The sequence below is a fragment of the Acipenser ruthenus genome, unplaced genomic scaffold (assembly GCF_902713425.1).
Source record: "Acipenser ruthenus unplaced genomic scaffold, fAciRut3.2 maternal haplotype, whole genome shotgun sequence".
NCBI lineage: Eukaryota > Metazoa > Chordata > Actinopteri > Acipenseriformes > Acipenseridae > Acipenser > Acipenser ruthenus.
In genome coordinates this window covers 1-12500 of record NW_026707587.1, presented here as the reverse complement: position 1 = coordinate 12500, position 12500 = coordinate 1, and the positions used below count along the sequence as shown (strand labels likewise).

Sequence of the window (12500 nt, the reverse complement as noted above, 5' to 3'; positions counted from 1 at the left end):
CTAAGAGAAACTTTCTGGATTAAAACAACGACGATGAACACAGAGCTGAACGAGATGAACACACAGCTGAACGAGATGAACTGACAGCGCAGACCATCACTCCCATCTGATACAAACACACTGCGACTGTGTGTGTCAAACAGAGACAGAGAGAGACACACGCTGATAGAGAGATACACTGACAGAGAGACAGACAGAGAGACAGAGATATATTGATATCTATACAGACAGATAGGCAATTTGATAGAGAGACGGACAGATACATTGATATCAATACAGACAGAAAGACAGAGAGACAGACAGACAGATACAGATTAATTGATTAAGAGACACACAGACAGACATATAGATACATCGATAGAGATATAGACAGATTCAGACACACAGACATGGACAGACAGACAAACAGATACAGACTGATTGAGAGACAGACAGAGACACACATACAGAGACATTGATATACAGACAGAGAGACAGACAGGTATAGACAGAGATAGATAGATAGATAGAGATAGATAGAGAGATAGATAGATAGATAAGAGAGACCGATTGATAAACAGACATAGATAGCCACATACACAGACAGACAGACAGACAGACAGACAGACAGACAGGCTCTTACCATTGGTTGCTACTTTGAACATGAGCTGTCCGAGCTCAATGGCTCCTCCACTGTTAAACACCATCTTGAAAGAGGCCTGTCCCTCCCAGCCACCTGGACACAGAGACAGAGACACAGAGACAGACGCACACACACACACACACACACACACACACACAGACACACACACAGAGACAAACAGAGACGCACACACACACACAAATACAATCCAGTTATTAGTCAAATAAAATGCACAAATCAAAGTACAGTTGCAAACTAGTACGGTGTGTGTGTGCGTTTGTGTTTGCGTGTGTGTGTGTGTCTCTCACTGTCTCATGTATCTCAGTGTGTGTCTCAGTCTCTGTGCATCTCAGTGTCTCTCTCTCTGTGTGCCTCTCTCTCTCTCTAAGTGCCTCTCTGTGTGTGTCTCAGTGTCTCTCTCTGTGTGTGTCTCTCTCTCTCTCTAAGTGCCTCTGTGTGTGTGTGTGTGTGTGTCTCAGTGCCTCTCTTTCTCTCTCTGTCTCAGTGTGTCTCTCTCTCAGTGTGTGTCTCTCTGTGTGCCTCTCTCTCTATGTGTGTGTGTGTGTGTGTGTGTGTGTGTGTGTGTGTGTGTGTGTGCGCCTCTCTCTCTCCCTCCCTCCCTCCCTCTCTCTCTCTCCCTCTCTGTGTCTCTCTCTCTCTCTCTCTCTCTCACCCCCTGGCTCCGCCCTCACGCAGCCCTTGATGTAATTGGCTGAGAAGACTGGCTGTTCGATGGCACACCCCTTCACCAGGTAGAAGGGCATCATGAAGGACTGCATGGCATCCCTCCCCTTCGACACGAAGATCATCTGAGAGAGAGAGAGAGAGGAGAGAAATCCATCACACACCTCCGCAGCGCCGCTACAACTGAAGAGCAGCTCCTGAACTCACAGTCAGAGAGACACATGCTGTGTGTGTGTGTGTGTGTCTACCTCTGTGTATCATCGCAGTGTGTGTGTGTCAGTATGTGTGTGTGTGTCTCAGTGTGTGTGTCTACCTCTGTGTATCATCGCAGTGTGTGTGTGTCAGTATGTGTGTGTGTGTGTCTCAGTGTGTGTGTCTACCTCTGTGTATCATCGCAGTGTGTGTGTGTCAGTATGTGTGTGTGTGTCTCAGTGTGTGTGTCTACCTCTGTGTATCATCGCAGTGTGTGTGTGTCAGTATGTGTGTGTGTGTCTCAGTGTGTGTGTCTATCTCTGTGTATCATCGCAGTGTGTGTGTGTCTCAGTGTGTGTGTCATTATGTGTGTGTGTGTCTCAATGTGTGTGTCTCGCTCACTGTGTGTCGCTCACTGTATCTCAGAGTGTCTCAGTTTATATCTCAGAGTGTCTCAGTGTCTCTCAGTGTATATCTCTGTGCGTGTCTCTCGGTGTGTCTCAGTGTCTCTCTCGGTGTGTCTCACCCTGTATGCTGTGAGGAACACGCTGCCTTTCTTGGTCCCTTTGAAGGCGTCTGTTTTTTGCGACATGTCACTGAACGAGAGCTCCACATCCTTACAGTCCTTCAGCACGCTGAGAGAGAGAGAGAGAGGAGAGAGGAGGGAGAGGAGAGAGGGGAGAGGAGGAAGGAGAGGAAAGAGGGGAGAGAGAGGAGGGAGAGGAGAGGAGAGAGAGAAGAGAGAGGAGAGGGGAGAGGAGAGAGACAGACAAGAGAGGAGAGAGAGGAGATGAGAGAGAGGGGAGAGGATGGGAGAGGAGGAGAGATGAGAGGGAAGAGGAGAGAGGGGAGAGGAGAGAGGAGGAAGGAGAGGGAAGAGGGGAGAGAGGAGGGAGAGGAGAGGGGAGAGAGAAGAGAGAGGAGAGGGGAGAGGAGAGAGATAGACAAGAGAGAAGAGAGGAGAGAGGGGAGAGGAGGGGAGAGAGGGAAGAGGAGAGGAGAGATGAGGGAGGAGAGGGAAGAGGGGAGAGAGAGGAAGGAGAGACAGAAGAGAGAGGAGAGGGGAGAGGAGAGGGGAGAGAGGAGAGAGACAGACAAGAGAGAGGAGAGGAGAGAGAGGGGAGAGGAGGGGAGAGGGAAGAGGAGAGGAGAGAGGAGGAGAGATGAGGGAGGAGAGAGAGATGAGAAGGGAGGTGAGAGAAAGGAGGAGAGAGAGGAGACAGAAGAGAAACAGACAGACAGAGGAGAGCGCAGAGGAGAGAGAACGAAGGAAGGAGAGAGAGAACGAAGGGAGGAGAGAGAGAGAGAGAGCGAAGAGAGAGAGACAGAGGGAGGAGGAGAATATTCAATATCAATATTAAAAATGGATAAATTTCAACAATTTCTGAATTTTACACATGTAATAACCGCCGAGCCCACAAGACTGAGACAAAGACCAAATCCGTCAGAAACACCTTCGCAATTTAAATATCAAATCGCAACAGAATAATTTAAAAACAGGCGATGTTAAGTCTATTTGAACCGGAGTCCGTTGCTAAGATACGCAGTAAAAATTAATATTTTTCGTTTAGTTTTTTTTAAATAACAATATTAATAACAACATTCGACCGGAAATAAAGTAAATGTGTTTTAATAAGTCTAAAAACGTCATTTATAAATATATTTATTATAAATTTTTAGGACTTTTGGTTTTACAATTTAAGTCATATGATTGAGATTATCTAATTTGTTTACATCCGGGAGTCAACCACACCCTTACGTCACAAAGACCAACCGACGGCCGCCGCACCCAATAGCATCCTAGGAACCGCCCCCCACGGCCAATCAAAACGAGGGAATGTCATGAGTGACGGGAATCCGTCTCGCCAGCGAACCAATCGGCAGCCGGTTAAAAGGACAAAGAGGCGGGAGCTAAGTAAGTCTTGTCAAACATTTGTTTTTTCACTTCGTAGAAGTTGACGGATTTAAATACAAAATTTAAAAATAAGACATTATGAAATATATTCGAGACAAATATTAAAATTTTTGAATTTCCAGCCCCCGAGTAAAATTCAATATAAAATATTCTACTGTTACGCAAACCAGACGCACTAATAAATACAGAAACTACGTATTTTTTTAAAAAAAATATAAAAATATATCTCTAATATGTACGTCGTTTTAATAAAATTACATTTAAACAGTAAAACAATAAAACCGACACAAAAGCAATATTGCAAGACTAAAATATTTCTAAATAAAGGCGAGTTTTTGCCACACACGTCAATTGTATATTTAAAATAATACAATTAAACGCACAGATTATAATATATTCAGTGTTTGCAGTTAAATATATGTCTTATACATTTATTTTTAAAGAAATAACGAACGCGGTTTTGTTTGCAAACGGAAAAGTAGGTCAAATTATATTTTAGCCACAAAGGCATCAATTTTAATTTCTTTGAATTGTCAAGCTTTAAGATTGACCCACGGCTAAATAATAATAATAATAATAATAATAATAATTCACAGTATTGCAATGACATGAGAATGCGTTTGTTTAGTCTGTAATGTTTAAAAACTATTTTTAAACGCAGTTTATTTAACTAACCGCTTTTACTAAGTATTAATTTATCTTTTTTTTATTTATTTGTGTGTTCATTTCTTTACCTTTCGCCGTTGTTCACGACGACTCCTCCGGATTGAGAATGATTTTGATTCAAAGCCATTTTTTTTCTCCACTGTAACAATTTAAACGCTGGAGATAAAAAATCAACACGGAGTCTCTGCTGACGTCAGGTTCCGCTGATGTCATCACGCACACGCCGCGTTCTTTTTTTTTTTTTTCGAATCGCGTCGTGCTATTTAGGCTCGACAACGCAGGCGCGACACCAGTACCGTGCAATCTCGCATAGAAGCGCACCGGAGGGGGACGCGCTGTTTGCTCGTGAATAAATACGGTACCCTCGTGTTGCGCTCTCAGAGGCGGCGCACAGGCTGATATATTAGAGGAGAAACTGCAAGATAATTATATTTGAATATAATTCAACACAGACTGATATATTACAGGAGAAATTGCAAGATAAGCAGTGTGGAGTAGTGGTTAGGGCTCTGGACTCTTGACCGGAGGGTCGTGGGTTCAATCCCAGGTGGGGGGGACACTGCTGCTGTACCCTTGAGCAAGGTACTTTACCTAGATTGCTCCAGTAAAAACCCAACTGTATAAATGGGGAATTGTATGTAAAAATAATGTGATATCTTGTAACAATTGTAAGTCGCCCTGGATAAGGGCGCCTGCTAAGAAATTAGTAATAATAATAATAATAATAATAATAATAATAATAATAGTGGTCAGGGCTCTGGACTCTTGACCGGAGGGTCGTGGGTTCAATCCCAGGTGGGGGGGACACTGCTGCTGTACCCTTGAGCAAGGTACTTTACCTAGATTGCTCCAGTAAAAACCCAACTGTATAAATGGGGAATTGTATGTAAAAATAATGTGATATCTTGAAACAATTGTAAGTCGCCCTGGATAAGGGCGTCTGCTAAGAAATTAATCATCATCATTATTTGAATATAATTCAAATGATCTGTCTGTCTCTGCGTTTACCTTTCTGTCTACACAGATGAAGGGCTTTTGTCTGAAACGTTCTGAAATAAAAAAAATAACAATATATTTATGGAAGGTGCCCACTTGAAGACCCCCAGAGATGTACCCTACTCGGCTCAATCCAGACGGTTGTCATGCTGATGCGCTGGGGAGACCGCACTGCGGTTGATCCCCGGAGCCAGCATCGCAGACGTTGTGTGTGCTGATGCGCTAGGGAGGCAATAAGCCGATCCCTGGAGCCAGCATTACACTTCAGCCATCAACACCAGGCAGAAGGATATCTACATCATCAGATGGATGGAGACACAGATGGATGGAGACACAGATGGATCACATTAGTTTACTGTGAAGCTCCGTCTTAGCTGGTGCTTATCTTGGTGAGAGCCGAGTTCAAATCAGCATGAAGTTTAACATCTACTCTCGTGTAATGGAAATCATTTATATATATTTTCTCCCTTTTTCCATCTCTCTATCTTTTTCTCTTTCTTTCTCTATTTTTCTCTTGATCTGTCTTTCTCGCTCTCTCTATCTTTTCTCTCTCTCTCAATGTTTGTATCCATTTCTTTCTCTTTCACTCTCTTCTTCCTCTTTCACTCTGTTCTTTCTCTTTCACTCTGTTCTTCCTCTTTCACTCTGTTCTTCCTCTTCTTTCTCTTTCACTCTGTTCTTTCTCTTTCACTGTTCTTTCTCTTTCACTGTTCTTTCTCTTTCACTGTTCTTTCTCTTTCACTCTGTTCTTCCTCTTCTTTCTCTTTCACTCTGTTCTTTCTCTTTCACTCTGTTCTTTCTCTTTCACTCAGTTCTTTCTCTTTCACTGTTCTTTCTCTTTCACTCTGTTCTTTCTCTTTCACTCCGTTCTTTCTCTTTCACTCCATTCTTTCTCTTTCACTCTGTTCTTCCTCTTTCACTCTGTTCTTCCTCTTTCACTCTGTTCTTTCTCTTTCACTCCATTCTTTCTCTTTCACTCTGTTCTTCCTCTTTCACTCCGTTCTTCCTCTTTCACTCCGTTCTTTCTCTTTCACTCCATTCTTTCTCTTTCACTCTGTTCTTTCTCTTTCACTCTGTTCTTCCTCTTTCACTCTGTTCTTCCTCTTTCACTCTGTTCTTTCTCTTTCACTCTGTTCTTTCTCTTTCACTCCGTTCTTCCTCTTTCACTCTGTTCTTTCTTTCACTCTGTTCTTCCTCTTTCACTCTGTTCTTTCTCTTTCACTCTGTTCTTCCTCTTTCACTCCGTTCTTCCTCTTTCACTGTTCTTTCTCTTTCACTCTGTTCTTTCTCTTTCACTCCGTTCTTCCTCTTTCACTCTGTTCTTCCTTTCACTCTGTTCTTCCTCTTTCACTCTGTTCTTCCTCTTTCACTCTGTTCTTTCTCTTTCACTCTGTTCTTCCTCTTTCACTCTGTTCTTCCTCTTTCACACTGTTCTTTCTCTTTCACTCTGTTCTTCCTCTTTCACTCTGTTCTTTCTCTTTTACTCTGTTCTTCCTCTTTCACTCCGTTCTTTCTCTTTCACTGTTCTTTCTCTTTCACTCTGTTCTTCCTCTTTCACTCCGTTCTTCCTCTTTCACTGTTCTTCCTCTTTCACTCCGTTCTTTCTCTTTCACTGTTCTTTCTCTTTCACTCTGTTCTTCCTCTTTCACTCCATTCTTCCTCTTTCACTCTGTTCTTCCTCTTTCACTGTTCTTTCTCTTTCACTCTGTTCTTCCTCTTTCACTCCGTTCTTCCTCTTTCACTCTGTTCTTCCTCTTTCACTCCGTTCTTTCTCTTTCACTGTTCTTTCTCTTTCACTCCATTCTTTCTCTTTCACTGTTCTTTCTCTTTCACTCTGTTCTTCCTCTTTCACTCCGTTCTTTCTCTTTCACTGTTCTTTCTCTTTCACTCTGTTCTTCCTCTTTCACTCTGTTCTTCCTCTTTCACTCTGTTCTTCCTCTTTCTCTTGTTTTCTTTCTGTTCTTTATCTTTCTATCTCTATATTTTATCTATCTATCTATCTTTTCTCTCTCTCTTCTCCCTCTTTCTTATTTGTATCTCTTTCTTTCTCTATTGTTCTTTCTTTCTCTCACTCTTTCATTCACTCATTCTTTCTTCCTCTCTTTATTTCTTCCATTCCCCCTCCGAATAACGAGACACACTTTCTCGTATCGAGTCAGTTGAACAAGACACACGCACACACGCACGCACGCACGCACACGCACACACACACGTGCACGCACGCACACACGCGCACGCACGCACGCACCCACGCACGCACACACGCACGCACGCACGCACGCACGCACGCACGCACGTACGCACACACACACGCGCACGCACGCACGCACGCACACAGGGAAACGCGGCTCCTTTCTCATTAAGAAGACTTTTATTTGGTCTCGTCGTGTTCAGGACAGACAGACAGCAGGTGAAGACATTCCACAAGGAGACGAGAGTCGGGTCAAAAACACAGAGGGGATAATTAGACCTCAGCTTCGTTTGAAAACAGCGTCCGGTCACCGTGACGCTGTGATGACAGCACCTTCCGGAACATCTCACCCCATCAATTCAGCACCACTTTCAATACAAAACACAAAACAGAACAACTAAACTACCATGTCAATCGCTTTCAATCATTTCCAGACCGGCAGACGCGTTCATATCTTCATATTAATGTCTCCATGGATTTGTGTGCGGGGCAGCAGTGTTGAGTAGTGGTTAGGGCTCTGGACTCTTGACCGGAGGGTCGTGGGTTCAATCCCAGGTGGGGGACACTGCTGCTGTACCCTTGAGCAAGGTACTTTACCTAGATTGCTCCAGTAAAAACCCAACTGTATAAATGGGGAATTGTATGTAAAAATAATGTGATATCTTGTAACAATTGTAAGTCACCCTGGATAAGGGCGTCTGCTAAGAAATAAATAATAATAATAATAATAATATGTATGTATATATATATTATTTGCTCCGTGATGCCGGTAGGGACGAGCTCGCTCACAAATCTCGTCTTTTTTCAGATTTGAGCGTTAATAATAATTACACAGGATCCGACTCCTCTGACATCACGCTTAAAAAATAATAAATAAAAAATAAAAAATATATATTATTATTACCACAGAACAAACGCTCCCGCCCGCCCTGGTCTCTATGAGCCTCGCGGAACAGGGTCTGCCTGACTGATTTGCCTGTGCAGTGTGTGTGTGGAGACATTAACAGCATGATTTATTTTTTTGATTTATTTTTTTTTAAAGGGCGGGAAATAAAAACGAGGTCGCAAAGCGATTTCTAACTCTGTTTTTAACTTTTAAATTGGGTTCCCTGCCTCAAAATTGCTTCCCGTGGACCCGAACGGACCTCTCGGAACTACATTTCCCATCATCCTCCTGCTCGTATGTGTAACTGAGATGGATTTACCAGCGAGCAGGAGGATGATGGGAAATGTAGTTCTGAGAGGTCCATGCGGGTACATGTGATACCAGTGAGCAGGAGGATGATGGGAAATGTAGTTCTGAGAGGTCCATGCGGGTACATGTGATACCAGCGAGCAGGAGGATGATGGGAAATGTAGTTCTGAGAGGTCCATGCGGGTACGTGGGCAGCCATCTTGAGGCAGGGAATGCAATTTAAAAGTTTAAAAAAGTGATCAAAATGTAAAAAAAATAAAATAAAAATAATAATAATTAAAACAATACACACCCTTACGTAAACAGTTGTAGCCACACACGGGAACATGAAACACAATCAAATATAAAGATCCTTATGATCCCTCCCTGTTCTGTGCAATGGAGCTGGCAGGGCTCAGACTGGATTAGTTTCTTATACATTAAAATGAAGTGAAATATAATCAACAATATATTCAAATAATACAATTAGTGACACGCACGCACACACACACACCGAGACACACACACACTGAGACACACACACACTGAGACACACACACACACACACACACACACTGAGACACACACACACACACACACACACACTGAGACACACACACACACACACACACACACTGAGACACACACACACACACACACACTGAGACACACACACACACACACACACACACACACACACCGAGACACACACACACACACTGAGACACGCACACCGAGACACACACACACACACACTGAGACACACACACACTGAGACACACACACACACTGAGACACACACACACTGAGACACACACACACACACACACACACACCGAGACACACACACACACACACACACACACACTGAGACACACAGACACACAGACACACACACACACACTGAGACACACACACACACACACACACACTGAGACACACACACACACACACACACTGAGACACACACACACACACACACACACACACACACACCGAGACACACACACACACTGAGACACGCACACCGAGACACACACACACACACACACTGAGACACACACACACTGAGACACACACACACACTGAGACACACACACACTGAGACACACACACACACACACACACACCGAGACACACACACACACACACACACACACACTGAGACACACAGACACACAGACACACACACACACACTGAGACACACACACACACACACACACACACACACACACACACACACTGACACACAGACACACACAGACACACACTCACACACACACACAGAGTGTATAAAGTTCAGTCAGGGATGTGACTGGGCAGGCTCAGTGCGGGGGGGGGGGGGGTGCAGTGTGGGTCCTCCTCCTGCGGGGGGTGCTGTGTTCACAGGTTGCTCTCGTAGTTCTCGGCCTCGCTGCTGCTCGCGGCGGGGGGGGGCAGGCCCCCGTTGTCATGGAGCCTCTTCGCGCGGTACGACTCGTAGTGGATACTCTGAGTCACCTCCTTCAGGTCCTGTAGGTGTGATCTGAGAGGAGAGGAGAGGAGAGAGGGAGGGAGAGGGGGAGAGGGAGAAGAGGAGGAGGGGGAGAAGAGGAGGAGGGGAGAAGAGGGGAGGGGGAGGGGGAGAGAGAAGAGGAGAGGGAGAGGGGGGAGAGAGGGAGAGAGGTAGGGGGAAAGAGGGGAGAGGGAGAAGAGGAGGGAGAGGAGGGGGAGAGGGAGAGAGGGGGGAGAGAGGGGGAGGGAGAGATGGAAGAGAGAGGAAGGAGTGAGAGGAGGGAGAGAGGGGGAGAGAGCGGGAAGGAAGGGGAGAGAGAGAGAGGGAGAGGAGAGGGGGAGAGGAGAGGGGGAGAGAGAGAGAGGGAGAGGAGAGGGGGAGAGAGAGAGAGGGAGAGGAGAGGGGGGAGAGAGAGAGAGGGAAGGCAGGGGAGAGAGAGAGAGGGGAGGGGGACAGAGAGAGGGGGGAGGGAGAGGGAGAAGAGGAGAGGGGGAGAAGAGGGGAGGGGGAGAGAGGTAGAGTGAGAGGGAAAGAAAGGGGGGAGAAGGAGAGGGAGAGGAGAGGGGGAGAGAGAGAGGGGGAGAGAGAGATGCAAATAAGTATCTTATTTTTTTAATATTTTAGTATCTTTTTCTAAAGATGTTTTTTTCTGTAATCATTTTGTAAGACATTATTATTATTATTATTATTATTATTATTATTATTATTATTATTAATAAAATCCTACCTGATGAGAAAATCTCTCAGCTTAGCGAATTCACAGTGGTTGAGATTCTCCACTGAAAAAGACAAAGCAAATGATACAGACGCAGCTGCAGACTCTGAATAACACGGAATCAACCGGGAACCAAACACGAGAGACAAACAGAGCGCGGAATGAAGCACAACGTGGAGATTATCAAAGAAATCAAACTGACCAATACAGTGAAGTAAACACACCTGTGAAGGGTTAAACAGACAGGCACACGCCGTGACATCATCACGATGACATCATCATGCAGGGGCGGGATCCTGATCAAAGCTTCACTTTGTGAAATTCACTCCTAGTGTTTTGAGGAATGGTTTTTGTTAGGGACAGGGGGAGGAGTTAGAGAGAGGGAGGGGTTAGAGAGTGGGAGGGGTTAGGGGAGGAGTTAGAGAGGGGGGTTAGGGAGTGGGAGTGGTTAGGGGTGGGGTTAGAGAGGGGAAGGGTTACAGAGTGGGAGGGGTTAGGGAGTGGGAGTGGTTAGGGGTGGGGTTAGAGAGCACGATGAGTTAGAGATGGGGAGGAGTTAGAGAGTGGGAGGGGTTATAGCATGGGAGGGGTTAGGGGCGGGGTTCGAGTGTTTTTTTGTTTACCTTCGACCACGCCCCAGGCAGTCTTTCTTCCTAGAACTCTCTTTCCATTCACCTGGTACTCCTTATCACTCCCAACCACTCCGAACGGCATCAACTCCTGAGAGGAGAGAGAGATTTTACCTTTACTATGCTTCCCTATGCTTTACCAGACCTCTCTGTGCTTTACAATGCTTCACTATGCTTTACCAGACCTCTCTGTGCTTTACAATGCTCCCCTATGCTTTACCAGACGTCTCTGTGCTTTACAATGCTTCCCTGTGCTTTACCAGACCTCTCTGTGCTTTACAATGCTTCCCTGTGCTTTACCAGACCTCTCTGTGCTTTACAATGCTTCCCTATGCTTTACCAGACCTCTCTGTGCTTTACAATGCTTCCCTATGCTTTACCAGACCTCTCTGTGCTTTACAATGCTTCCCTATGCTTTACCACACCTCTCTGTGCTTCACAATGCTTCCCTATGCTTTACCAGACCTCTCTGTGCTTTACAATGCTTCCCTATGCTTTACCAGACCTCTCTGTGCTTTACAATGCTTCCCTATGCTTTACCAGACCTCTCTGTGCTTTACAATGCTTCCCTATGCTTTACCAGACCTCTCTGTGCTTTACAATGCTTCCCTATGCTTTACCACACCTCTCTGTGCTTTACAATGCTTCCCTATGCTTTACCACACCTCTCTGTGCTTTACAATGCTTCCCTATGCTTTACCAGACCTCTCTGTGCTTTACAATGCTTCCCTATGCTTTACCAGACCTCTCTGTGCTTTACAATGCTTCCCTATGCTTTACCAGACCTCTCTGTGCTTTACAATGCTTCCCTATGCTTTACCAGACCTCTCTGTGCTTTACAATGCTTCCCTATGCTTTACCAGACCTCTCTGTGCTTTACAATGCTTCCCTATGCTTTACCAGACCTCTCTGTGCTTTACAATGCTTCCCTATGCTTTCCCAGACCTCTCTGTGTTTTATTACACTATGCAGGGTCAGTGCTGGTGATGTAGTCTCTGGTCAGCTCGCTCTCACCCTGATCTTGTCGTTCTCTAATTTGTCCTCCGCGTCGTCATCAAACTCCTTCTGAGGGTAAAAATCAATGCCATGAGAATCCAGCTCCTTCCTGACCTGAGAGAGAGAGAGAGAGAGAGGAGAGAGAGGGGAGAGAGAGTCAGAGAGTGTGTCACACAGACAGACAGACAGACAGACAGACAGACAGAGCCCCACAATCCTGTTCA

General features: G+C 45.2%; 1 protein-coding gene across 1 annotated transcript in view; it reads right to left on the bottom strand.

The window, feature by feature from the left end:
• The window catches only part of wbp2nl (WBP2 N-terminal like), a gene marked incomplete at its 5' end in the record, with an annotated part of 8117 nt that extends 3874 nt beyond the window's left edge, over window positions 1-4243 (bottom strand). Inside the window, 4 exon segments of the mRNA XM_059019052.1 lie at window positions 623-715; window positions 1296-1431; window positions 2025-2133; window positions 4148-4243. Coding sequence (XP_058875035.1) covers window positions 623-715; window positions 1296-1431; window positions 2025-2133; window positions 4148-4206 — 397 coding nt within the window.
• Between the last annotated feature and the right edge of the window lie 8257 nt (window positions 4244-12500).